The 27,565-nt window shown below is 48.9% G+C and overlaps 1 protein-coding gene across 4 annotated transcripts in view; it reads right to left on the bottom strand.

Moving 5' to 3' along the window:
• Window positions 1-27,565, bottom strand: part of sema5ba (sema domain, seven thrombospondin repeats (type 1 and type 1-like), transmembrane domain (TM) and short cytoplasmic domain, (semaphorin) 5Ba) — a 76,584-nt gene that overhangs the window by 4,850 nt on the left and 44,169 nt on the right. Inside the window, exons 9-22 of one of the 4 annotated variants that reach the window (XM_086147577.1) lie at window positions 25,843-25,978; window positions 25,549-25,756; window positions 22,782-22,989; window positions 18,901-19,018; window positions 18,537-18,721; window positions 16,289-16,432; window positions 15,472-15,619; window positions 14,617-14,842; window positions 12,782-12,994; window positions 10,414-10,584; window positions 8,093-8,155; window positions 7,805-7,942; window positions 5,588-5,632; window positions 3,236-3,441 (exon numbers count right to left, since the gene is read on the bottom strand). In XM_086147577.1, the coding sequence (XP_086003703.1) occupies window positions 3,236-3,441; window positions 5,588-5,632; window positions 7,805-7,942; window positions 8,093-8,155; window positions 10,414-10,584; window positions 12,782-12,994; window positions 14,617-14,842; window positions 15,472-15,619; window positions 16,289-16,432; window positions 18,537-18,721; window positions 18,901-19,018; window positions 22,782-22,989; window positions 25,549-25,756; window positions 25,843-25,978 (2,209 nt within the window). Of the gene's footprint in view, window positions 1-3,235; window positions 3,442-5,587; window positions 5,633-7,804; window positions 7,943-8,092; window positions 8,162-10,413; window positions 10,585-12,781; window positions 12,995-14,616; window positions 14,843-15,471; window positions 15,620-16,288; window positions 16,433-18,536; window positions 18,722-18,900; window positions 19,019-22,781; window positions 22,990-25,548; window positions 25,757-25,842; window positions 25,979-27,565 lie in introns of all 4 variants that reach the window. The other 3 variants (XM_086147576.1, XM_086147579.1, XM_086147578.1) reach the window with 3 other exon arrangements.

Here is a 27,565-nt window from a genome sequence, read left to right on the forward strand (position 1 = left end):
TACATACTTTTTCCTTTCATTAATTCACTCGTTCATAGATTCATACATTCATTCATACATTCTTCACTCAGTCTTTCATACATTGATCTTTTATTCACACATTTATTCATACAATCATTCATTCACTCTTTCATACATTCATTTCTTAACTCAATCATACTTATATTCATTTATTCATACATTTATTATTTCATTCATTCACTTTTTCCATTGAATCATCAAATCATTCACAATGTCACACATTCATTTAGTTATGATTCACAATTACGTCATATATTCATTCATTCATTCTTTCTTTCTGTCATGCATTTATTCATTCACTTTTTCATACATTCACTCAGTCTTTCATGTGTTTATTTTTCATTCATTCATTCACTTTTTCATTCATACTTTCATTTTGTCATTCATTCATTCATTCATACATGTCTTCATATTTAGTCTTACATTCCTTTTCTATACATTTGTTTGTCTTTTTTTCCATACACTCATTCATTCATTCATTCTTTCATACATGTGTTTATTCTTTCATCCATTCATTTACTTGTTCATCCATCCTTTCTCCTTTGATTTATTCATTTTTTCATTCATCCATTTAATCATCAAATCATTCACAGTCACGCATTCATTAGTCATTTTGTTATACTTTCATAATTCATTCATATATTCATTCATTCATTCTTTCATGCATGTGTTTATTCTTTCAGTCACTTTTGCATTCATGCTTTCATTCATTCATTCATCCATTCATGTCTTCATAGTTATTCTTACATTCCATTTTTCATACATTCATTCACTCTTTCATACTTGTGTTTAGTCTTTCATTCATTCATTCACTTTCCACATTCATAGTTTCATTTTGTCATTCATTCATTCATTCATTCAGTCAAACATCCATTCATTCATACATTTCTTCATACTTATTCTTACATTCCTCTTTTCATACATCTTTTTTTGTCTTCCATACATTCATTTATTCACTCTTTCATACATGGGTTTATTCATTCATCCATTCATTCATTCATTCATATTCATTCTTACATTCCTTTTTTAGTGGGGGGGCAGCTGTCAATCATCCAAATATTCACCCTCTCATTCACCACTCGGTCTTCAGTGAAGATGGAGAACATGAGGAGAACCAGATGGAGGAGCCTGTCCTTCATCATCTCCTCCATCATCTCCTCCATCTCAGGAGGAGCCAACTTGTGTTCTGCTCACGTTCTGCAGCTCCGGGTTCTCCGAGAACGAAGCACCAGGGGACCTTCATGCTCGCAGACGGGATGAAGGAACGCGGGGGATCAGACGTGATCTGAACACACACACACACACACACACACACACACACACACACACACTTTTCAACGTTCTTAAGCTTCAGATGTTCCTCAGGGTTCCGCCGGGACTTTGCTTGAAAGCTTGTTTGATTGGTTCTCCCGGCTGAGGAACCTTCTTGAGGAGACGCCTCCTGCAGATGAATCACGATCGCTCCACGTTTGCCGGCGGTTGGAGATCTTTGGACGAGGATCTTCTCTGAGGCCCGGCAGAACCTCTGAGGAACCTTGACAGGAACGCCAAAGTCAAGGGGGGTCCAGGGGAGGAACCGGGCCTTCTGGAGATCCTTGGAACTTCACCATGAGGTTCTTTGGCTGAGAGAGGTGAGAACGTTTCCTGAACCGGCAGGTCCAGGAGAACCTGGAGGTCCAGGAGAACCCAGAAGTCCAGAAGAACCCAGAGGTCCAGGAGAACCCAGAGATCCAGGAGAACCTAGAGGTCCAGGAGAACCCGGAGGTCCAGGAGAACCCAGAGATCCAGGAGAACGTCGGTGTTCCACGGGTGGAGACGGCGGTTCTTCAGGCTGATTTTGTTTCCATGCTTTTATTTTGAAAGGATGATAAATTTACTTCCTTCCTGTTTGGAATTTTTAAATTGTTCAATAAAAAGATAAAACTATGAATGTGATTCACAAAATGTAATTAAAAATGTATAATTGATAAAATATGTTCCTGTTCAATGAATGATTTTTGATCAATAAACGATTTAAAATTGTATTTAAAGAATTATTTAGATTCTTTATTGTCCATGACATATTTTGAATACATAAATATTGTAAATACAATATAGTTGAAAAGATAGTTTGAAATATATAATTTCAATATATCATTTAGATTTTGACTAACTTTTATTTCCTTCCATTAAAATTATTTATGAACATTTTCAAAAAATATCTTTTTCAATTATATATCAAAATGATATACTTTAAACTATGGAAAGTACTTATTTTAAATGATCTATGGAATTTTTATTTAGATTACATAGGTATTTAATTTACATACATGTTAAAAAGTCATCAAAATGCATCATTTCAATTAAATTTAAATTATTTAAACACAATTTAAAATATAATAAAATTGAACTGGATAACACTCGATACTTTATATAAAAATATATAAAATTCAAAAGAAAAAAAAAATTAATAAAATTGAAATAAAATTTAAAATATACAGTTATATTTTTTAAAATTGCCTCGAAATGAATAACTCAAATATTAATATGAATATTTTTCAAATCATAATTTCCATGAGTTTAAAATAAAAAATAAAAAATATAAAATATAAAGAATACATAATATAAAATGTTATAATCATATCTAAGGTAAAATTTATGAGAAAAATAAAAAAATAAATAAATTATGCAATAAGATAAAAATATAGAATTTCAACAGAATGAATATTAAATAAAGCCAACGCGTTCCATCAGCAAGAAGCAGGTTCTCCTGGTGGAGCAGCTTCTGCATCAAAAGGTCTACAAACAGGTTCTTCTGTGGTCTCAGCACACACACACACACACACACACACACACACACACACACACACAGAGTGAACAATCAACACTTCCAAGCTCAGTAGAAGAACATCTGACAGGACACACACAGATTCTGGAGATCCAGATCCAGATCCAGGTCCACCATCCTGACCTCCAAACAAGGACCATCAGACTCATCATTCATTCATTCGTTCGTGTTGAGATCCATCATGGCGCCCCCCCGTCCCAAGAAGCTGCCCCCCCATGAAGGTGTCGGGTTCTAACGTGTATTAAACTGTAATTACACAGCTATTACACAGTTATTACACAGCTATTACACTGTAATTACACAGTTATTACACTGCCAGTACACTGCTATTACAGTGTAATTATCGTGTGTGTGTGTGTGTGTGTGTGTGTGTGTGTGTGCGAGCACCTTGAACTCCATGGGCGTGTACTTCTCGTTCTTTGGCGTGGTGTTGCCCTTGTAGTTGAGATGGTTGGGGGTGGTCGGGTGGATGACGGCCGACTCCTGCGAGGGCTTGTGGACCCGCTGGCAGTAAACGTAGACCAGGAAGGACAGGAGGCCGGCGCCCAGGAAGCAGGAGACCCCGGTGGCGATCAGGTGGATGGAGGTGAAGGCTGGGGAAGGAGGGGGCGAGAAGAAGGTCAGAGTTCACGGCGTCCGCGGTCGCTAGCGTCACCTCCTAGCGTCACCTCCTGGGCCTCTCGACCTCCAGGTGGACCCTGGAGGACGGCTTCCCTCCATCTTCTGCTTCCCCGAACCAGGAGCACCGTTCACAACCTCGCCAGTCTCCGGGCCTCGCCTGTGCGCCGTCGCCACGGTAACCCACCTCCTCCTGAGGCCGGAGGTCCTGAAGGCAACACGAGCTCCCCAACCCTCAGGAGAACCTCCAGAACCTCCTCCTTCTTCTGCTGCATCTAAACCGCTTCCTTCCTGTTTCACCTTGACTTTCATCCTCTCCTTTTTGCCCGTGAAAACGACTTCCTGTCTCCGGTCGTCAGAACAAACGGTTGAGGGATCGTGTTAGCATTAGCGGTAGCATTTTCTACTTCATGAGCACGGCTGCCGAGGTGATTATTCTGTTGTTGCTCTGATACGACATCCTTATCACACTGTTATTACTACGTTAGCGTCATCATTACACTGTTATTACTAGGTTAGCGTCATTTTTACACTGTTATTACTATGTTAGCGTCATTATTACAGTATTATTACTAAGTTAGTGTCATTATCACACTGTTATTACTACGTTAGCGTCATTATCACACTGTTATTACTACATTAGCGTCATCATTACACTGTTATTACTAGGTTAGCGTCATTTTTACACTGTTATTACTATGTTAGCGTCATTATTACAGTATTATTACTAAGTTAGCATCCTTATTACACTGTTATTACTAAGTTAGCATCCTTATTACACTGTTATTACTACGTTAGCGTCATTATTACACTGTTATAACTACGTTAGCGTCATTATCACACTGTTATTACTACGTTAGCATCATCATTACACTGTTATTACTAGGTTAGCATCATTATTACACTGTTATTACTATGTTAGCATCATTATTACACTGTTATTACTACGTTAGCGTCATTTTTACACTGTTATTACAACGTTAGCGTCATTATTACACTGTTATTACCACGTTAGCGTCATTATTACACTGTTATTACTAAGTTAGCATCATTATTACACTGTTATTACTATGTTAGCGTCATTTTTACACTGTTATTACAACGTTAGCGTCATTATTACACTGTTATTACCACGTTAGCATCATTATTACACTGTTATTACTACGTTAGCGTCATTATTACACTGTTATTATCAGATACTATACTGTTATCATACTGTCACATTAGTGATACTGTTACTACACTTTTGCTGTTGCTGTACCGCTGGATACTGTTACCATACTGTTATAACACTGTTATTACCTTGTACTTGCTCTATACTGACATTACATTCTTACAATATTGTTATTAAATTGTCACTTTACTACTAATACGCTGTAACTGTCTTTCAGTGGTAATTACACAGTTACTACATTGTTAGCAGATTGAAACTACAATGTTAGCATACGGTTACTACATTGTTAGAATGTTACTAAATGTTAGCATATGTTTGGCTACATTGTTAGCTTACATTGTTAGAATGTTACTAAATGTTAGCGTATGTTTACTACATTGTTAGCATACATTGTTAGATTGCTACTACATTTTTAGCATACAGTTACCACATGTTAGCATATGTTTACCACATTGTTGCTACACAGTTGCTCCCAGTTACTGTTGTTATTCTCAAGAATCCCATTGGCCTCTGACTCGTGACTCATCTGGTCTCCAGCAGAAGATCAGGACAAAGGTTCTTCTTCTCCAAGGACATTTTTCCCCACTGATCTGGACCTGCACTGATCTGGACCTGCACTGACCTGGACCTTCACTGACCTGGACCTGCACTGATCTGGACCTTCACTGATCTGGACCTTCACTGATCTGGACCTGCACTGACCTGGACCTGCACTGACCTGGACCTTCACTGATCTGGACCTGCACTGATCTGGACCTGCACCCTCCAGGACACCGTGATGTCCTGCGTTTTTTACAATTGCACCAGAAAAACCACCTGGCTGCTTACGACCGCCGTGTCCTGACCGACTGCTGGAGCGAACACACACACACACACACACACACACACACACACACACACACACACACACACACGTGGGACATGATGGGTGGGGTGGATCCACTCACCTCCACACTGCTGGTCCTTGTCAAAGCCTGACGCTGGCAGAATGACTGCAGAGAGGAACACACACACACACACACACACACACACACACACACACACACACACACACACACACATGGAGAATCAGCCTCTAGTGAAACACACAGTGGGTGGAGGTGGAGGTGGAGGCATGCAGACGCAGACGGATGAGAACCCGAAGTGGCTTCAGCTGCAGGTCTGCTGGTCCTCGGACCTTCTGGGACCTCCTCCCTGCCCCCCCGCCCAGAGGACGGCCAGAAGATGAGGACCAGGAGAACGATGGAGGTGGAGGTGGAGGTGGGCACCACCCATTTTAATTGTGTCACTACATCTTCTGATTAAAATGTCCACCCCCTCGTTTTCTAGCTCCACCTTCTCCTTCTGCTCCTCTGGTGACCTGAAGAACATGTGCACTGAGGTTGGAGGTGTGTGTGTGGTGGTATGGTGTGTGTGACGTGAACACACTCCACGGTGGCAGAACATTGAAGTCACGAGTCACAGGTTTGATTTCCTGACCCAAGTCCCAGAGGTTCTCCACCCGTTCTGGTCCTCCTCACCAGGAACCTGAGGCTGATCTGTGTCTGGGTGAGAACCAGAGGTTCCACTGCTCAGGTTCTCTGAAGGATCTAATCCCAGGTCTGTGAGGACCTGAAGCTCCTCCAGGTTTAAGGAACCCCCTGCGGGGTTCGGTTCCCCGTCAGGAGTCGGTTCTCCAAGAAGAGTCAGCCCCCATGGGGATCGGTTCTTCATGCAGAGCCAGTTCCCTTTGGAGACTCGGTTCCCCGTGAGGTCTTGGTTCCAAATGAAGAATCGGATCCCCATCATGAGTTGGTACCCTATGGAGAGTCGATCCCCGATGTGGGACTCGGTTCTTCTTCCAGAGTCAGTTCCTTTTGGAGACTCAGTTCCCTGTCTGAGGTCGGTTCCCCTTGCAGAGTCGGTACCCTATGGAGAGTCCCTTCTCCATGAAGAGTCCCTTCTCCATGCAGAGTCCCTTCTTCATGCAGAGTCCCTTCTCCATGAAGAGTCCCTTCTTCATGCAGAGTCCCTTCTTCATGCAGAGTCCCTTCTTCATGAAGAGTCCCTTCTTCATGCAGAGTCCCTTCTTCATGAAGAGTCCCTTCTCCATGAAGAGTCCCTTCTCCATGAAGAGTCCCTTCTCCATGCAGAGTCCCTTCTTCATGAAGAGTCCCTTCTTCATGCAGAGTCCCTTCTTCATGAAGAGTCCCTTCTTCATGCAGAGTCCCTTCTTCATGAAGAGTCCCTTCTCCATGAAGAGTCCCTTCTCCATGCAGAGTCCCTTCTCCATGAAGAGTCCCTTCTCCATGCAGAGTCCCTTCTTCATGAAGAGTCCCTTCTTCATGCAGAGTCCCTTCTTCATGAAGAGTCCCTTCTCCATGCAGAGTCCCTTCTCCATGCAGAGTCCCTTCTCCATGAAGAGTCCCTTCTCCATGAAGAGTCCCTTCTCCATGCAGAGTCCCTTCTCCATGAAGAGTCCCTTCTCCATGCAGAGTCCCTTCTTCATGAAGAGTCCCTTCTTCATGCAGAGTCCCTTCTTCATGAAGAGTCCCTTCTCCATGCAGAGTCCCTTCTCCATGCAGAGTCCCTTCTCCATGAAGAGTCCCTTCTCCATGAAGAGTCCCTTCTCCATGAAGAGTCCCTTCTTCATGGAGAGTCCCTTCTCCATGAAGAGTCCCTTCTCCATGCAGAGTTGGCTCTGGGAGTCGGTTCCCTGAGAGAAGTTTTCTCCCTGTTGGAACTCGGTTCCCCACGAAGAGTCGGGTCCCTGTGAAGAGTCGGTTCCCCATTAAGGGAGGACTCCCTGTTGGGAGTTGGATCCCTGTGGAGATTCGGTTCCCTGTATAGTCGGTTCCCAGTCTCTGCCAGGAGTTTGTTCCCTTTGGGAAGTTGGTGTCCCATGAAGGGTTGGTTCCCTGTTGGAGTTGGTACCCTGTGGAACATTGGTTCTCCATGGGAGGTCGCTTCCCTGTTAGGTGTCACTTTCCTGTCAAGAGCCGGTTCCCAGTGGGAACTCTGTTCCCTTTGAGCACTGGACCCCCATGTTCCCCATGTTCTCCATGTTCTCTGTGTTCTCTGTGTTCTCCATGTTCTCCGTGTTCTCCATGTTCCCCGTGTTCTCCATGTTCTCTGTGTTCTCCATGTTCCCCGTGTTCCCCGTGTTCTCCGGTCTCTGCACTCACCAGGGATCTCGTTGCAGTCCCGGCGTTGGGTTCCGTTCCCTGGACAAGGGCCGTTCCCTGCGGCGCCGCACGCCCTGGTCCTGGTCTGCATGCCCGAGTCGTCGCACGCCGACCACAGCGACCAGGCCATCCAACCACCTGAGAGGGAGGAGGGAGGAGTCAGACCAGGAGAACATCACCTCCACCTCCACCCAGGAACCAGGGCGGAGAACCTCCAGGAGGCCCGGCGCCGGCGGAGGGGGTTGGAGGTGTTTGCCGGCCGAGCTTCACCCTCAACTCCTCCTTTACCTCTCCTGCCAGCCTGGACCTCCTCCAGCATCTCCTCCACCCGCCTCGCAGAACCACAGCCGTCTGGACCTCCACACACACACACACACACACACACACACACAAACACACACACACAGATCGAGAACATGGAGGTTTTAGAAGCAGGTCAACTGCAGCCAATCACAGCCGGCCCTGGAAAGAGAGGGGCGGGGCTTCACGGGACGGCCAGCTGTCAATCGTCTGACTGCTCCGCCTCTCATTCACACCTTCAGATCATTCAGAGCCTCCAGGAGAACCTCAAGGTAGGAGAACGTGGAGAACCAAGAGCTAGAAGAGCCTGGAACCTCCTCAGAGGGTCTCCATCAGGAGGTCCCAAAGGCACTCTGTCCTCCAGGAGGCGCCGAACTGTTGGAGGAGGGGTCGGCGGCGAGGCTTAGCGTGAAGGTCACACACACACACACACACACACACACACACACACACCACACACACGCGCTAATTGCTTCATTTATTTCCATTTACTTTGTGGCTCCTGGAGAAGCCATGCAGAGGCTGCTGGTTAATCATCTCCATCCTACACACACACACACACACACACACACACACTTCTTCTCCAGACGTCAATCTAATGACCTTCATCAGGAGAGGAGCATCAAACATCTCCATGATTGACAGGCAGCATGTGATGGGTGGTGGACATGAAGGTGAGGTTCTAAGGAGATGGAGAACATGGGCTGGTCTGCATCTCAGAAGAAGCAGGCAAGAGGACATTTATCTGTCTGTCTAATTACTAGAGGGGGGGCTACCTCCACCTCCACACACACACACACACACACACACACACACACACACACACAGGTGTGTGTTGGAATGGGTGACACAATAAGTAAAGCTGGTTCCTGTTGAAGGTCAGCTCTTCTTTAGAGGTGAATAACTTTACAAGTCCTTTCATTGGGGTGATTCTTATCCCTAAAACAAGACTGTAATACTACATGTACTAGTACCGCAGTAGTACTTTGACACTACATGTACTATTACCGCAGTAGTACTGTGATACTACATGTACTACTACCAGATTAGTACTGTGCTACTACAATACACTACACTACAATTGGACCCTACAATGAAGTTGTGGGAAAGAGTAGTGGAAACTAGACTGAGAGCAGAAGTCAGCATTTGTGAACAGCAGTATGGCTTCATGCCTAGGAAGAGTACTACAGATGCAGTATTTGCGTTGAGAATGCTAATAGAGAAGCACAGAGAAGGCCAGAGGGAGCTGCACTGTGTTTTTGTAGACGTAAAAAAAAAGCATATGACAGGGTGCCAAGAGAGGAGCTCTGGTATTGTATGAGGAAGTCTGGAGTGGCAGAGAAGTATGTTAGACTGGTGCAGGACATGTATGCTAGCTGTGAGACACTGGTACGGTGTGCTGCAGGGGTAACAGAGAAGTTCAAGGTGGAGGTGGGACTCCATCAGGGATCAGCTCTGAGTCCCTTCTTGTTCGCAATGGTGATGGATAGGCGGACAGATGAGGTTAGACAGGAATCCCCATGGACCATGATGTTTGCGGATGACATTGTGATCTGTAGTGAGAGCAGACAACAGGTAGAGGAACATCTAGAGAGGTGGAGGTATGCTCTGGAAAGGAGAGGAATGAAAGTTAGTCGCAGCAAGACAGAATATAAGTGAGTGAACGAGAGGAACTCGGGTGGAACGGTGAGGCTACAGGGAGTGGAGATCAAGAAGCTGGAGGATTTCAGGTACTTAGGGTCAACAGTCCAGAGCGTAGGAGAGTGTGGAGAAGAGGTGAAGAGACGGTCCAAGCAGGTTGGAATGGGTGGAGAAAAGTGTCAGGGGTACCAAGAGATAGAAGAACATCAGATGTTGAGGTTCTCTTTGGGAGCGACCAGGACACAGAGGATCAGGAATGAGTCCATCAGAGGGATGGCACATGTTAGATGTTTTGGAGAGAAGGTCAGAGAAGCCAGGCTGAGATGGTTGGGTCATGGACAGAGGAGGGATAGAGGATATATTGGTAGACGGATGCTGGAATTGGAGGTCTAGAGGAAGGAAGACCAAAGAGAAGATGGATGGACGTGGTGAGAGAAGATATGAAGGTGTGAGAGAGGAGGATCCAGAGAACAGGGTGAGATGGAGAAGGTGGATTCACTGTGGAGACCCTGAAGAGAGAAGACCAGAAGACAAGAACAAGACTGATCCTACAGGACAGCGAGGGATGGGGAGTCACCTGGAGGGACCATGTTCTCCAAGAACCAGGACATCAGGCAGTGTGTGTGTGTGTGTGTGTGTGTGTGTGTGTGTGTGTGTGTGTGTCTCACCGTCGCAGGTGTGTGTGTTGCACAGCGCCTCCTCGGTGTGCAGGCCGATGCAGATGTCGCCCCCCCCTGCAGGGGTGGGGCTGCTGCAGGTCCGGCTGCGTTGGTAATGGCCGCCGCCGCAGCCGGCAGAACACTCGGACCAGGATGACCAGCAGGACCACGCGCCCTTCACTGGAACACACACACACACACACACACACACACACACACACGGTGTGACCGCGGGGGCGTTTCTCCTTCTGGACCTACATCAGCATTCATGTGGACCAGGTGAGCAGGTCTGACCCATGAGGGTGGGGTGGGGTTGCTAGGCAACGGAGGTGGATCATCCTGACCAGCAGTGTGTGTGTGTGTGTGTGTGTGTGTGTGTGTGTGTGTGTGGATGCTGGGTGATCGGTCGTTGTGAGGTCCAGTGACTGAAGTTCACCGTCCAGATGGAGTCGCTCTGATGAAGAACAGGGCAGCCGTTCATCCATTCATTCACTGATTCATTCATTCATACATCCATGAATGAATTAATATATAACTTAATTCATTCATTCATTCATTCATTAATATAATATTTTTTTCATTTGTCCATCGATGAATCAATTCATCCATTCATTCATTCACTGATTGTTCATTCATTCATTCATGAATTAATCAATCATCCATTCATCCATTCAATCATTCATGAATTAATACAGTAATGTGTTCATTTGTCCCTCCATGAATCCATCCATCCATCCATCCATCCATCCATCCATCCATCCATCCATCCATTCATTCATTCATTCATTCATTCATATACCAATTTTTTCATTCGTCCATCCATGAATCAATTCATCCATTCATTCATTCACTGATCATTCATTCATTCATTCATTCATTCATTCATGAATTAATACAGTAATTTGTTCATTCGTCCCTCCATGAATTCATCCATCCATCCATCCATTCACTGATTCATTCATCCTTGCATTAATTAATTCACCATTCGTTCATCCATCCATCAATTAATCAATAACTGTATTCATTCATTCTCTATATCACTTTTCCTTCACTCCTGGTCCTTCACACCATTCACCCTCTCATCCACACATCCGGACAATGCAGGGTCTCCATGAAGCTCCTGCATGTGTTTGGACTGTGGGAGGAACCTGGAGAACCCAAAGGAACCCTGAGGAACCCTGAGGAACCCTGAGGAGCCCAAAGGAACCCTGAGGCCCCCCTGGTGGTCTGAGGTGCTGCGTTCAAGTTCATGGTTTGGAGTTGGACGCAGAACCATTGCGAGACGTTTCCAGAGGCTCCTCCCTTGCCGGGTCCTGGCCGGAGTCACAGAAGTACTTGCAGTAGTACTTGCAGTAGTACTTGCAGTAGTACTTGCAGAAGTGCTAGCAGTAGTACTTGCAGTAGTACTTGCAGTAGTGCTGGCAGCGGTACGGGCAGTACTGCACTTTGAGCGCCACAGAGGGCGAATTACCAACGCCGTTTTTCTTTCACTGCATTAAACAGACTTTCTCGCCTCATTTGGCTGCAGATTCATGAGGAGCGGCGGCGGCGGCGGCGGCGGCGGCGGCAGCGCTCCTCCTGCTGGAGGCCCATAATTATCTGCCTGTTGTCGCCGCTAACGATACCATCCGTCTCCTAAATGCAAATGGGCGCCGCTGGAAACGCGGGCCGGACGTCGGGGGACGAGCTTTAATTGGCTAATAAAACGGCGAGGTGAAGAACGTCGGCAAACACGCCGTTTATCCAGGAGACGCGGGCGAGTAAACACCCGGGAGGACGTGATCTTCTGGATCCAAACGCTAGGAAGGGTCTTCTGTTCAAACATGTCAGGAGCTTCACCTCCGTCCTGAGGGTCCTTGGAAAAACCCCCGGGAACGAAGGGCACCCTCTTTTGCTTCGGGAGGACATTCGCCTTCCTGTCGCAGCAGGAAGAAACAGGAAGTGCCCGCTAGTCACATGTTCCCTCGTGTCCGAACTACAAGTATGGAGTCCATGGAAGCGGCGCTCTGGGCCGACGTCTCACCAGACGTTCGACAACCAGCCAACGGCAGAAGTTCAGTCATGCAACTCCTCGTTCCAGGAAGTTCTCCAGATGACAGGACCTGGAGGCGGGGCTAGCTGCTAACGGCTAACCGGGACAAGCCATCCAGAAGGTGGACTTAAGAGGAGTTGAAGAGTTTGCTTCTCCTGCGGATCAGAAGCTATGTTCTCGCCCAGCAGGCGTTCACCTCTCATCACCTCCTGGACATCCATCATGACGGGAACAGAAGGTGATAGTTTTCCACCCGCCACGCTAGGAAGCTAGCTCTACCACCAGACCAACCGGGGGTCTCTGTAGAAGGTCCAGGACGGCTCCGGCCGGAGGGGTCGGACTCACCTGGACAGGCCTGGACGTTGCAGTCCTGGTACTCCACCGGGGACCCCCTGCAGGCGGCGGGGGCGCTCTTCCCCTCGGGCCCGGAGCAGGACCTCCGCCGGGTCCTGTAGCCCTTGGAGCAGCTCTGGGAGCAGCTGGACCAGGACTCCCAGGAGGACCAGCCGGCGCCGGACGGCCTCGCCACCGGGCTCCGCAGCAGCTCCTCCACCAGCGCTGGGGGTGCAGAAGAAGCCACGGGTCAGAGGACCTCCAGAGGTCACCTTCTCTGCGATGCCATATTCCAATTAGCCAAGCTTAGCTTATTATGCTAACGCGACATCCCCTTCCGCTCACTTCCTGTGCTTCTGAGGCTCCGCCCATCTCGCCACCTCAGAGACTGGCGATATCCTCTGCGTTACCGTGGTGACGGGGTGAGAACACGATGTCATGTGAGGTTAGCAAAATGGCAGCTTTGCTTGCTACGTGAAGGGGTTTTTACTCTTTCAAATTAGCTTAGCTTAGCATACCATGTTATGCTAAACCGATTCAGGTCGTACCGGTTGTATTTTCCCGTCCCCTTCGTAGCGACGAGCCAGCCTTGCTGAATCATGCTAACGCGACCTCCTTCCGCCCACTTCCTGTATCCCCTGAGGCTCCGCCCACCAGTGTAGACTGCGACCAATCAGGCATCTCCTGGGTCAGACAACATAACCATCTAGAAAGTTCCGCGGCGACTTATTGCAGCGATTTTCTCAGCCCTACCAAATTCAAATTAGCTGAGCATAGCTTAGCTGGCACATCCCCCTTCATAGCTTTGAGACCGTCTCGACGCGACGTCCCCCCCGCTCGCCTGAGGCGCCCCTGAGGCTCCGCCCACCTCGCACATATCGACCAATCGGGAACGCCGTGGCTGGCGACTCATTGGGGGGGCAGTTAGTCCAGGTCCTTCCCGGCTGGCGGAGGCAGACGGGGGAAGAAGCTAATCGATGGGGGGACCAGTGGACCGTAACAACCCCCCCCGAGTCCCCCTTCGGTACTAACAGGTGTGTGTGTGTGTGTGTGTGTGTGTGTGTGTGTGTGTGTGTGTGTGTGTGTGTGTTGGTTGCCATAGTAACAGAAGGTGGTGTCCAACCCTGTGAATTCCCCCCCCCCTTCGTCTAGAACCTGGATGTCCAGCGGGGGGCGCTACTACGTTAGCTTAGCACTTTGGTGGCATTCACGACCGATGTCTCCCCTCGCCGTCATCTGATTGGTCAGACGCGGAGGATACAGGAAGTCTCTGCATCTCCATGACAACCAGCATCTCAAGATTGTATGAATGAATGTTAGCCTCCACGCTAGCCTGATGGCTACTTTCCAACGCACTCAGCTGATTGGACGACGGTCTCCGTGATGTCATGACAACAACCCCCCCCACGCTGCTGAGGGGCAGGTCCTCAAGGAGGACTCTGGTGGACACCCATGGGCGGAGCTACCAAACCAAACCCAGCCAATAATCGGGGGCCATACTTGTACTTCTGGACAGTAGATTTACCTCACTACTGCAGTAATCTGAGTATTTCTATGTCCAGGTCTTCCAGCTGAAGACAGCCAGGCTCTACTGGACCTCCAGATGGTGTCTGATGGGGACGGCTGATCTTCCAGCTGATGACCTCTAGGTTCTACTGGGCCTCCAGCTGATGACCTCTAGGGTACACTGCACCTTCAGCTGATGTCTGCTGGGTTCTCCTGCACCCACTGACCACTAGGCTCTATTTGACCTCCATGTTCTGAGGTCCAGCATCTTCCCATGAGGACAATGCATGGGACGTGGGTTGGACGGAGATGGAGGAGGTGGACGGAGGTTGAAGGCTTACTGTCGGTCTCGCAGGCGGCCGTGCCGTCGTTGGGGCAGAAGCGGGTCTCCACCTTCCTGCGTCCCACCTGCAGCTCGTGAGGGTCGGCCAGGTGAGCCCTGCAGGTGAAGCGAAGCCTCTGCTCCTGACGGGCGCCGCCCTGCGTCACGTTGACCGGCGTCCACGGCGTCCACGGCGTGTTCCTCTTCACCTCCGGACACGAGTCCAGCCCGCACGCCTTGTACTCCTGACAAACAAGGACCAACGCTCAGAAGGTTCCGGTGGACGGCAGGAGAGTCGGCCAATCGCTGCTGATGGCGGAGCGAGGGGCGGGGCTTAGGACGGAGGGGTCGGCTGTCAATCATCCGACCGCTCACACTCTCATTTACGCTGGAGGACCATTTAGGACCATCAGTGGACCAGTGACTGGACATGGAGACCATGGAGAGAAACCAGGTAGGAGAACATGGAGAGAACTCAGGTAGGAGAACATGGAGGGAACTCAGGTAGGAGAACATGGAGGGAACTCAGGTAGGAGAACATGGAGGGAACTCAGGTAGGAGAACATGGAGGGAACTCAGGTAGGAGAACATGGAGGGAACTCAGGTAGGAGAACATGGAGAGAACTCAGGTAGGAGAACATGGAGAGAACTCAGGTAGGAGAACATGGAGGGAACTCAGGTAGGAGAACATGGAGGGAACTCAGGTAGGAGAACATGGAGGGAACTCAGGTAGGAGAACATGGAGAGAACTCAGGTAGGAGAACATGGAGGGAACTCAGGTAGGAGAACATGGAGGGAACTCAGGTAGGAGAACATGGAGAACACAAAGAGGGAACCAGACAGGAGAACCCGGAGGAAGCGCAGAAGGTCCTACCAGAGCACATCCTGGGCAGCTGTTGCCGTTCTCACAGGTTCTGACCCTGGAGTGGACGCCACCTCCACACTCACTGCTGCACTTGGTCCAGGAGCCCCAGGGGGTCCAGAAGATGGGCTGGGGGCAGGAGACCCCCTCGTTACAGAATCTGGGGGCGGGGCCAGGAGCGGAGGGGGCGGGGCCAGAGGGTGGAGGCAGAAGGACAGTGAGCCGGAGTGCACGACGGCATGAAAATATGATCCTTGGCGGTTAGCATCTCTGTTAGCATCATGTTGACATCTTCATTTGCAACTCCATTAGCATCAATGTTGACAGTTTCGTGTAGCATCTCAATTAGCGGCTACACTAGCACTTCTGTTGGCCTCTCAGTGAACATTTTCATTAACATATCTGTTAATGTCTTCATGGGTAACTCCATTTGCATCAATTATAGCATTTCCTTTAGCTTCTCTGCTATCATCTCAATTGTCATCTTCATTTGCAGCTCTCTCAGAATCAATGTTAGAATTTCTTTTAGCATCTCTGTTCTCTTCTCAATTAGCATCTCTTTTAATATCTACACTAGCGCCCTGTTAGCTTACCACATCTCTGGTACCTTGCATATGTGCTAGCATCTTTGGTAACTTTCATTAGCATCTGTGATAAAACCTCCATTAGCATATCTGCATTATCGTCTCCATCAGCATCCCCGTTAGCATCTCGGGTAACGTCCCCAATAGCACACATGTAAGCGTCCCCGTAACAATCTCTATTAGCATGGACACAGGGTCCTTCGTCCTTCCATGCTACTTCCAGAGGTGATCCTGGAGGTTCTCACCTCTCGTCCCTGCTGGGTCCCACGCACACCCGGCCGCCGTGGCGAGGCGAGGGGTTGTTGCAGGATCGCTGCCGCAGCTCGAAGCCGGTCCCGCAGGTGGTGCTGCACTGTCCCCATGACGACCACGGCGTCCAGCCGCCGTTTCTATGGCGACAAACACAAACAGTAAGTCGGACGCCGCCGTTAGCCAGTCGCTAGCACTCTTAGCTCAGTTTAACTGAGCCCAGAGGCACAGGGTGCTACTACAGGAGGGTACGCACTCATGCTAAAGTGTTAGCATGAAACCACCACGCGTCAACAGCTGTGAGTTCCTGCGTGTTTATTGGTAGTTTTATAACATCCCAGAAGTTTTCAAGTACATGCAAATGCAGTAGCATGTGTACTCTGATCTCTAAGAGTACTGCAGTTTTTTCCCAAATGAACCTAGACACAAGTACTCACACTGCAGACAAAGTGCTAATAAGCTACATAAATTACTATCACTGCAAACAGCATACGCTTGACAAAGTACTACAAGATTGAGCAAAGTACTAATACTCCAGACAAAGTACTAACATGAGGTACAAATAAGAAATACTCCAGATAAAGCACTGATAGTACGGTGCTACTATTAAGGACAAGTACCAAGTAGACACAGAAAATACTCCAGACAAAGTACTATGTGCCGGGCAAAGTACAAATACTTGGCACGAGTTGCTGATACTGCGAATGAAGAGCTTCTCCTCCAGACAAAAAGAAAACAAACACTTTGGACAAAGTACCAATACTTTAAGCAGAGCACAGATGGTCTGGACAAAGTATTCCCACCACTGACAAGGTAGTAATACTTTGGACAAAGTACTTGTCCTTCAGGCAAAGTATTAAAACTCCAACATGCTAAATATTCTATGGGTTCCTGGAGAGATGTGAAGGACTCGTGGAGGTCTGCAGCTGCAGGAGGGGGCGGAGCCGGTCGCCGCGGCGACGTTAGCGTAGCAGGTGTTGTTTTAACGAGGCGATAAACGCAGTCATCGCTTCATCATCACGGCGTCATCGGCGGCCATATTTCTTTGTGTTTATTACATGTCAGAGTTGCTGCTGTTCCCCGCTAGTTATTATGCTGATATCATAACGCCGCGATAAAGCACCGTTAGCTTAGTTTAGCTTAGCCTATCTTAGCTAAGCTTCATCCCACCTGTAGTTTGGTTGTTTCTCTGTTCTCCTGATAGTTATCTTGATATTTGCCATCGCGACAAAGCGCAGTTAGCTTAGTTTAACCTATCTTAGCTTAGCTTAGCTTCATCCTACTCAGAGCTCAGTTGTTCTTCTGTTTGCCCACAAATTATAAACCTGGAATTTGACCACCATCATAAAGCAGTTAGCTTAGTTGAGCCTAGCCTAGCTAAGCCTAGCTTTATCCTTTCATCCGTTAATTACTACCCTAATTTTTACTACCACAATAAAGTAGTTACCTTAGTTGAGCCAACTTTGCTTAGCTTAGCTTAGCTTCATCCTACTCAGTGTTCAGGCGTTTTTCTGTTTGCCAGCTAATTATTAGCCTGGTATTTTACCATTATCATGAAGCACAGCTAGCTTAATTGTCGCAGTTACCTTAGTTGAGCCAACTTAGCTTAGCTTAGCTTAGCTTCATCCTACTCCGTGTTCAGGCGTTTTTCTGTTTGCCAGCTAATTATTAGCCTGGTATTTTACCATTATCATGAAGCACAGCTAGCTTAATTGTCGCAGTTACCTTAGTTGAGCCAACTTAGCTTAGCTTAGCTTAGCTTCATCCTACTCAGAGGTCAGTTGTTCTTCCGTTTGCCCACAAATTACTAACCTGGAATTTGACCACCATCATAAAGCAGTTAGCTTAGTTGAGCCTAGCCTAGCTAAGCCTAGCTTTATCCCAGTCAGTTTTGTTGTTCATCTGTTCATCCATTAATTACTATCCTTATTTTTACCACCACGATAAAGCGCAGTTACCTTAGTTGAGCCAACTTAGCTTAGCTTAGCTTAGCTTCATCCTACTCAGTGTTCAGGGGTTTTTCTGTTTGCCAGTTAATTATTAGCCTGGTATTTTACCATTATCATGAAGCGCAGCTACCTTAGTTGAGCCTAGCCTAGCTTAGCTTAGCTTTATCCCAGTCAGAGTTCAGTTGTTCCTCTGCTCTCCAGCAAGTCATCTTGGTTATTCGCCATTATGACAAAGCGCACTTAGCTTAGCCTGGCCTAGCTTAGCCTAGCTTAGCTTAGCTTCGGTCGTCCCTACCGTGAGCAGTTGGCCACCTCGATGGTCGGCCCCTGGCAGCGCCTCCCGCCGCAGCGAGGGGCGGGGCTATCGCAGGTCCTGGCGCGACACAGGCAGGAGCTCACGCCGTCCACGCCGTCGTCGTTGCTGCACGGTTGCCACGGCGCCCAGCGGCCGAAGCCGCCGTCGGCCGTCTGGTTCCTCAGCTGGAGGGCAAAGGTCACGTCAGAGGAGACTTGAAGGAGAAGGTCCACGTTGCTACGACAACCATCATCTCCAGAACCAGATTAAACGTCTTCTTTAGCCAAATCCCAGCAGGTCCCGTGGAGAACATCTCAACCATCTCATGTTGAGTGTGTGTGTGTGTGTGTGTGTGTGACCTCACCGGACACAGCGTGATGTTCTGCTTCCACTGGCTCATGTTGGAGCTCTCCTCCAGGGTGGTGCAGCGCCGCTGCTTGAAGTCCCAGCCACAGTACGGATCCCTGGCCTCCAGACACAACCTGGGTGCAGGAACAAGGTGGAGATGTCATGAGACCAGGCCTGGCTGGAGGTCAGACCGGTCCATGATCTGCCTCCACCTGAAGACCAGAACCTCCACCCTGGAGGATCCAGGAACCGAGATGGAACTTCATGTAACCGTGAAGAAACAGCTAGGAAGCTCTGGAATGAGTGAGTGATGCTGGTGACCCTGGAGGTGGTTCCTTAGAGGAGAACCTCAGAGGAGAACCTCAGAGGAGAACATGATCTGCTGTGAATTCAAACCACAACTCATGTTCTCCGCTGAGGTTCCACCTCTCTGAAAGACACCTAGCTTAGCTTAGCTTCATCCACTTGGAGTTCAAGTGTTTTTCGGCTAATTATTAGCCTAGTATTTTACCACTATCATGAGGCACAGCTAGCTTAGTTGAGCCTAGCTTAGCTTAGCTTAGCTTTATCCCAGTCAGAGTTCAGCCAACCTTTGTGTCCTGACCTGACGGACCAATCAGAGCCTGGAGGTTCTAGTAGGTGGGACCACTTCTGGTGAAGCTAACGGAGCTAACAAGAGTTTAGCTTCAGGATGAGGAGCAGCAGGAGGTCCATCAAGGTGAGGGTCTCCAGGACCTCCACACACACACACACACACACACACACACACAAAATGCATGGTTCACACACTGGTTCTTCACACACACATTGTTTTGCTTGCACACATCTCCTCACACACACACACACACACACACACACACACACACTGGTTAATGAGTGCTAATGAGGTGTGAGTGTGTTAATGACAGCCAGAGTCGATCTGATTGGCTCAGGAACCAGGATGAAGACCTCACCGTCCTGCATCTTCTCCTGCACTGCGTCTCCTGGAGGTCACCAGAAGTGTCGATGCAGCACCGGGTCCCGAGCTCGCCGCTGAACCCGCGAGCTCGGCGCCGGTCCAATCCGGAACTTCATGCTGACTCAGCCAGTCGGCGTGTATGTGTGTGTGTGTGTGTGTGTGTGTCTGTGTGTGTGTGTGTGTGTGTGCGCCCGCCGCTCACCTTCTCCTGACGATCTAATCAACCGGCACGAACCCGGCGCCGGAGGATGAGACCTCCGGGCCAAACCAAACAATCATCATAACGGGGGAGTCGCAGCTCAGTGGAGCGGTCCATTGCGGCGGGGGGGCGACTGGGGGAGGGGGGACGCCATCTTGGCTCAAGGTCGACCATATTGTACGAGTGATGGCTCTGATGACACGCTCTGCGCCATCGTGGCCGCCACACACACACACATACACACACACACACACATGCGCGCGCACACACACACACACACACACGCGAGGTCAGCTGAGCAGAACGATAAGTAAAAGCATAACTCAAGGAGGAGTAAACAATGGAGGAGGCGAGCGAGAAGATTTAAGAGTCAATTAGCTGGAGGTGTCTCAGGAGGAGGAGGTGGAGAAGATGGAGGAAGAGATACCTTCATCCCTTCATCCATTCATCCCTTCATCCATTCATCCAGTCGTTCTTCTGCTCACACGACCTGAGCTGTCAATCATCCATCCATCCATCCATCCATCTATCCATCATCCGTTCATCAATCCTTCCTTCCATCATCCATCCATCATTCACTCTCATCCATCCATGAATCTCTCCTCGCTGAGGATTTGGACAGAGATGGAGAGAAGGATGGAGAGAAGGATGGAGAGAAGGATGGAGAGAAGGATTGAGAGAAAGATGGAGAGAAGGATGGAGAGAAGGATGGAGAGAAGGATGGAGAGAAGGATGGAGAGAAAGATGGAGAGAAGGATGGAGAGAAAGATGGAGAGAAGGATGGAGAGAAGGATGGAGAGAAAGACAGGCGTTTCCACTGAGTCTCCTGAAGAGCCTGTAATAAAAGTAACAGCATTCAGCGCTGGAATAACCACACACACACACACACACACACACACACACACACACACACACACACACACACACTGGTTGTAAACCCCTGGTTCCCTCAGGCAGGGTGGGGGGGGTTTGTGAGAAGAGACGATGTGGACAAGAAGATGACGAGGGAGAAGAACAACCTCCTCGGGTTCCATCTGAGGACCCAGAACCTCCAGAACCAACCATTCAATGAACCAGATCTCCATGACAGACTGTGGGAGGAACCCGGAGAACCAGGAGAACCTGGAGAACCAGAAGAACCCAGAGAACCAGGAGAAGCAGGAGGATGTGGAGAAGCCAGCGTTCCCTGTGGAACATGAACCCAAACACAGCCTGGAGCTTAATGGAACATTAAACCTTTACAGCCACTATGTATAATATAATATAATATAATATAATATAATATAATATAATATAATATAATATAATATAATATAATATAATATAACATAATATAATATAGTATAATATTCTTATGTGGCCTTTTGATTGACAGGTGATCGGCCCGGGTTAAGCCCCGCCTCTTTCCCCAGTGACAGCTGAGACTGGCTCCTATTGGTCAAAATTAACAGGTAAATAAATGCTACAATTGCTACCACTCCACTATTGAATTATATTATATTATATATAGATATATATAATATAATATATTATATTATATTGATGTGGCCCTTTGATTGACAGGTCTGGTTTAAGCCCCGCCTCCTTCCCCAGTGACAGCAGAGACTGGTAGTAAATACTGTAAGTAGTACTACTAGCAGTACTAGGACTACTGCACTAGCAGTACTAGTATACATGTATACTATAGAAGCCATGAGTGGAAAACAACCTCCGAGACCAAGTTAGGAGTATTATGGGATGCGGCGAGTCATGTTGATGGACACGTGATTGACAGCTGTCACTCAGGAGACACATGATGTCATCACATAATGAGGTCTGTCTCTGCCATGATCCAGGCAGTGTGTGTGTGTGTGTGTGAGTGAGTGAGTTGTGCACGCACACACACACACACACACACACACACACACACACACACAGACGGTGTGATCCGGGTGCAGCCAGCCTATGAAGACCTCCATTGTTTTCTTGCAGGCTTTCTTCTTCATCCCTCTCCTCTTCCTCTACCCTCACACACAGCTTATTAAACCACTGTTTTCCAGTGTGTGTGTGTGTGTGTGTGTGTGTGTGTGTGTGTGTGTGTGTCTGCATGTCCCCTGTGTCTGAGAGCCCAGATTAAGTAGAAAACAGTGAAGTGACTCATCAGGCGGTGTATATGAGAAGTTGTTCAACCCACACAAGAATGGAATAGCAGACATGCCTGCGCACACACACACACACACACACACACACACACACACACACACACACACACACACACACACACACTGGACTGCAGAAGGTAAAATGAAGCCGACTCAGAGCTCAGATCAAACATGGCGACGCTGGCGGAATACATGAAACTCATCCCGGCGTAAATAATTAGACCACACACACACACACACACACACACACACACACACACACACACACACACACACACACACACACGAACATTCTTGGGCCAAGTCTCCGACGGCGTCCGGCAGCCACTGATCCTCCTCCACACCTGCTGCTTCCTGCAGGGCCACCATCATCTGGCTGTGTGTGTGTGTGTGTGTGTGTGTGTGTGTGTGTGTGTGTGTGTGTGTGTGTGTTGCACACATCCAAGTCAAGTTAATCCTAATCTTCCTAATCTGGTCTATAAACCCCAGGAGCAGTCCTCCTCCTCCTCCTCACAGGGCTTGAGGACCTGAAGCCCTGGTTCCCTCTGACCTTTGACCTCTGACCTCTGACCTCTGACCCCGGGGGCGGCCCCACTCACGTCTCGCTGGTGTAGGTGGAACATCTCTCCAGGGGGATCTTCAGCACGCCGCCGTTGAGTCCCACGAACAGGGAGCGGTCGCTGTGCAGGATCTGCAGGCTCAGGATTGGCTCCCGCACGCCGGGGGGGAGGAGCTCCATCTCCTCCAGGTAGCAGCCCTGCAGCCTCTTATTGGCCGTGGCCAGGGCCTTCAGGATGGTGCCGTACTCTGATTGGACGACAGGGGGCGCCAAAGACACCGGGTCATTGTGGGATGGCGGACTGGTTCGGGGTCGGCTCGCTTTTTATTGGTTCGTTCATTCATTCATTCATTCATTCATTCATGGGCTCGTTACCTCTCATCTAGACACGTCCAGCCATTCACTCGTTCACCAACTGATAGGCATAAACATTCATTCATTCACACATCAGAGAAAGACAGGGAATCATTCACTCATTCATTCACATGTCATAGAAAGACATCCAACTATTCATTCATTCATTCACACGTCATAGAAAGACATGGAAATGTTCACTTATTCATTCATTCATTCATTCATATATCATAGAAATACATTCATTCATTCAAACATTATAGAACAATGTGGAAACATTCACTCATTCATTCACACATCATAGAGACCTGGAAATGTTCACTCATTCATACATCTTAGAAATACATTCATTCATTCATTCACATGTCATAGAAAGACATCCAACCATTCACTCATTCGTTCATTAATTCATTCATAGATCACATAAAGACATTCATTCATTCACATATCATTGAAAAATGTTCACTCATTCATGCATTTATTCATACATTCATTCGTACATCATAGAAAGTCATGCAACCATTCATTCATTCACACATCATTGAAAAATATTCACTCATTCATTTACACATCATAGAAAGACATGGAAATGTTCATTCATTCATCAAAACATCATAGAACAACATCCAACCATTCATTCACTCACTCACATGTCATAGAGAGACATCCAACCATTCACTCATTCATTCACTCATTCATTCAGACATCATAGAAAGACCTGAAAACATTGACTCATCCATTCCATAAATCACAGAAAGACATTCATCCATTCATTCCTTCCTAGACATGGACAGACATGGAAGCCTTCACCCTCTCATTCCCATCCTTCACACCTCCAACCATTCACCCTTTCATCCACACAAGGCAGCGTCTCCATCAAGCTCCGGCACGTATTTGGACTGAGGAACCCTGAGGAACCCTGAGGAACCCTGAGGAACCCCAGCAGACGCGTGCAGAAGGTCCAGGCGTGCTCCTCTTTGCAGCCTCTTTTTAATTAGCATAAATAAATGAAATGACTTTTAATTCCACCTCTAATATTTCTCCCCTGAAATGAGCAAACCTTGTCCTCGTCCATCTGGAGTCTGGACACTCGTCCACAGAAGACCTCGCCGCTCTCCTGGACCTCCTCGGGGCTCCGGCAGCTTCCGCCGTTGCCGGAGTTCACTTTTTCAATTTTCTTTTCCCATTTCCAGAACCGGGCAGTTAATTTGCAGAAGAAAGGCGACAGAATGCATCTTCGTCTTGGTCTCCGCTGGGCCGCTCCCTTCGGAGGTCACCACGGCCCATCATCTGCCTCCATCTCGTCCTCTCCTGTCACACCATCTACCTTCCAGACCTCCACCTGAAGCCGCCTCCACCCAGACCTCCTCCGAGCTCAGCATCTTCACCTCTGTCCATGTCCAAACCATGTCCAGAACCATGTGCCGTCCCTCTGATGGACTCCTTCCTGATCCTTTCCGTCCTCCTCACTCCCAAAGAGGAACCTCCACATCTTCAGCTTTACTTCCTGTCTTCTCCTCAGTGTCTCCAAGCTGGACACCATGGCTGCTCCTCACCTCCACCTTCTCTTTCATCACCCCTGACACTTCACGCATACGTTCCCCCACTGGACTGTTGACCCTCTGTGCTGAAGATGACCCCTGATGTAGCACCACCTCCACCTTGAACTCCTCCTTTGCCCCTCCATACTTCACCACTGCCGCAGTGCTGGCATACATGTCCTGCACCAGTGTGACATCCGTCTCTGCTCGCTCCTCTCTGTGAACTCTGCTAGGTGTTTCTTCTGGATCTCAGATGGTTCTTAAAGCTGGAACCACATCTCCAGTACTCTTTCAAAGCAGATACTGCAGTTGTAGTGCTCTTTAAAATAAAATACTGCATCTCTGGTACTCTTTCAAATAAAGTGCTGCATTTGTAGTCCTCTTTCACAGCCAATATTGCATCTGTAGTACTCTGTCAAATCAGGTACTGCATCTGTACTATTATATCAGAGCAGGTACTGCATCTGTAGTACTCTGCCAAAGCAGATACTGCATCTGTGATATTATCTCAGAGCAGGTACTGCATCTGTAGTACGCTTTCAGAGCTTGAACTACACCTGTTGTACTCTTTCAAAGCAAAAACGCTTCTGTAGTACTCTGCTAAAGCAGATAATGCATCTGTAGCACTCTGTCTGAGCAGGTACTGCGTCTGTAGTACTCTGTCAAAGCAGGTACTGCATCTGTAATAATATATCAGAGCAGTTACTGCATCTGTACTATTATATCAGAGCAGGTACTGGATCTGTGGTACTCTGCCAAAGCAGATACTGCATCTGTAGTACTCTGTCTGAGCAGGTGCTGTGTCTGTAGTACTCGTTCAAGGCTTGTACTATATCCTTAGTACACTTGCAAGGTTAGTACTACATCTTCAGTCCTCTTTCAAAGCAAAAAAAGCATCTGTAGCACTCTGACCTGTACTGATGTAGATGACGTGGTAGAGCGTGTCCATGCCCTGGACGATGTCCACCACCAGGTTGGAGAAGCGCACGTCGTCCTGCATCACCAGCGGATCCACGGACTCGGGCTGCACCACGTCGTTCATCAGGTAGAGCCGCTGGGCGTCCTGGAGGCTGCGCTCCGTCAGGCCCTCGTTGGGACCCTCGTCCCGGATGGTGCCGCACTGAGGCCGGAGGCATACGAGTCACTTTGACGTTCCTCGCGGGGCGAACTCCCGATGCCCTCCAGTTCTGGGCGGAGGCGTCTCACCTGGAAGTTGTGGATGGGGTTGAGGGTGGGCAGCCAGGTGGAGCGCGGGTTCTCCTGGGAGCGGAAGGGTCCGTTGAAGGCCTGGGCGATGGCGCTCAGGTTGAAGGAGCATACCGCAGAGGCGGCGATGCTGTTGCTGTAAGGGGGAAAGTAGTGGTGGAGGCAGGGGCGGGTGGGGGAAGGCAAGGGGTGGAGGTGGGGGTGGGTTGGGGGGGCAAGGGGTGGAGGTGGGGGTGCGTGGGGGCAGAAAGGGGGTAATGTTATTTCCACGTCTCCGGCAGGGATGTAAAGGCCACGCCACTGTGGCGCCTTCATGTACACTATTAATAAATGGGAACACGGCGCCGGGTCACCGTGGATACCGGCTGCTATCAGCGCCGCACAGTCAGCCCGGGCTCACACACACACACACACACACACACACACACACACACACCACCCGCCTCAGGCACAATACTAGGCAGCGGCGCCGTGGCGACGGCGAAGGTATCACCGCAGCAACGCCTCGCCGTCCCGCGGCGCAGTTCCTCGCCGCCTGCGCTCACGTTCCGCCGGGTTCCGAGCCGGCGGTTCCACCAGGCTGGCGGGACGGAGATAAGGAAGCAGAAGAAGGCCAGGGAAGATAAGGTTCAGGAGGGAGAACACACACACACACACACACACACACACACACACACACACATCTTTAAGGTGTAAAGACGGCCTCCTGTGTTCACACATGTACATTGATCAGGGGTTGGAGGTGGAGGTGCATCCCAAGAGAGGAGATCAGTCTGACAGAAGGTGCGAGAAGGTGGGTTCGGCGCCTCCCGGAGGTTTCTGGAGAAGGTCGGAGGGGAACCTCGCTCCTCCTGGAGACACGACGACACCTGGAACCTCCTCCCTCCATCTTGGAGAACTGTATGACTCCCGGACCTGCAGGTGGAGGTCGCCTGAGAAGGTCCAGGAACCCTGTGAGAGCAGGAACCCAGAGGAGGAGCCGGCGACGAGGAGCGTCTTCTTCTGCGGGAGGTGGATTTATGATCCTGGCTGAGGTTCCTCCTGACCTCCGCTGCTGATGGATGGCGGAGAACGTCTCCGTCAGGAGGCCGAGTTCGTAAATCTTGGAGTTTTATGGAGGCGAGCGGCGGTTCTGCGTCGGCGTTCGCTTTTCCGACGGAACGCCGACAGGAGCTCCGTCAATCTGGAAGCCGTGAATCAGAAGCTTCCGGAACTCGGTTCCTTCCCCGGTTCTCCGTTCGAGAACCTCCTCCGCCCGCCGAGCGCCGCCGGGATTCCTGGGCGGCAGAAGAACCCGAGCCATGGAGTCCACCAGGACCAGGTGGAGAACGTTTCTGCTGGTTCTGCGTCAAAGCCAAGGAACCGGAACAGGGTTCTCCGGGCGGGAGAAGGTCCTGATCGCAGAACTCTGATCGCCGGATGAAGGAGCAGAGCTGAAGCATCACCACAAGGAGGGTTCCACCATCTGAAGGAGTGGATCAGGTTCTCCTACATGGGTTCTTCAGGTTCTCCTGCATGGGTTCTCCAGGTTCTCCTCCTCCTTCTCATTGAAGGCTCTTAACAGTCCGCAGGTGTGAATGATTGACAGCTGACTGACGGGCTAAGCCCCGCCTCTCAGCTGCTGACAGCCAGGATAAGCTCCGCCCCCACAGCCTGGAGCAGCAGTTCCAGAGGAATGAATGAATGAATGAATGAATGAATGAAAGGATGAATGAATAAATGA

This window comes from Fistularia commersonii, chromosome 6, assembly GCF_037954325.1.
Source record: "Fistularia commersonii isolate RoL2024-O1a breed Wild chromosome 6, RoL_Fcom_v1.0, whole genome shotgun sequence".
Taxonomy (NCBI): Eukaryota; Metazoa; Chordata; class Actinopteri; order Syngnathiformes; family Fistulariidae; genus Fistularia; species Fistularia commersonii.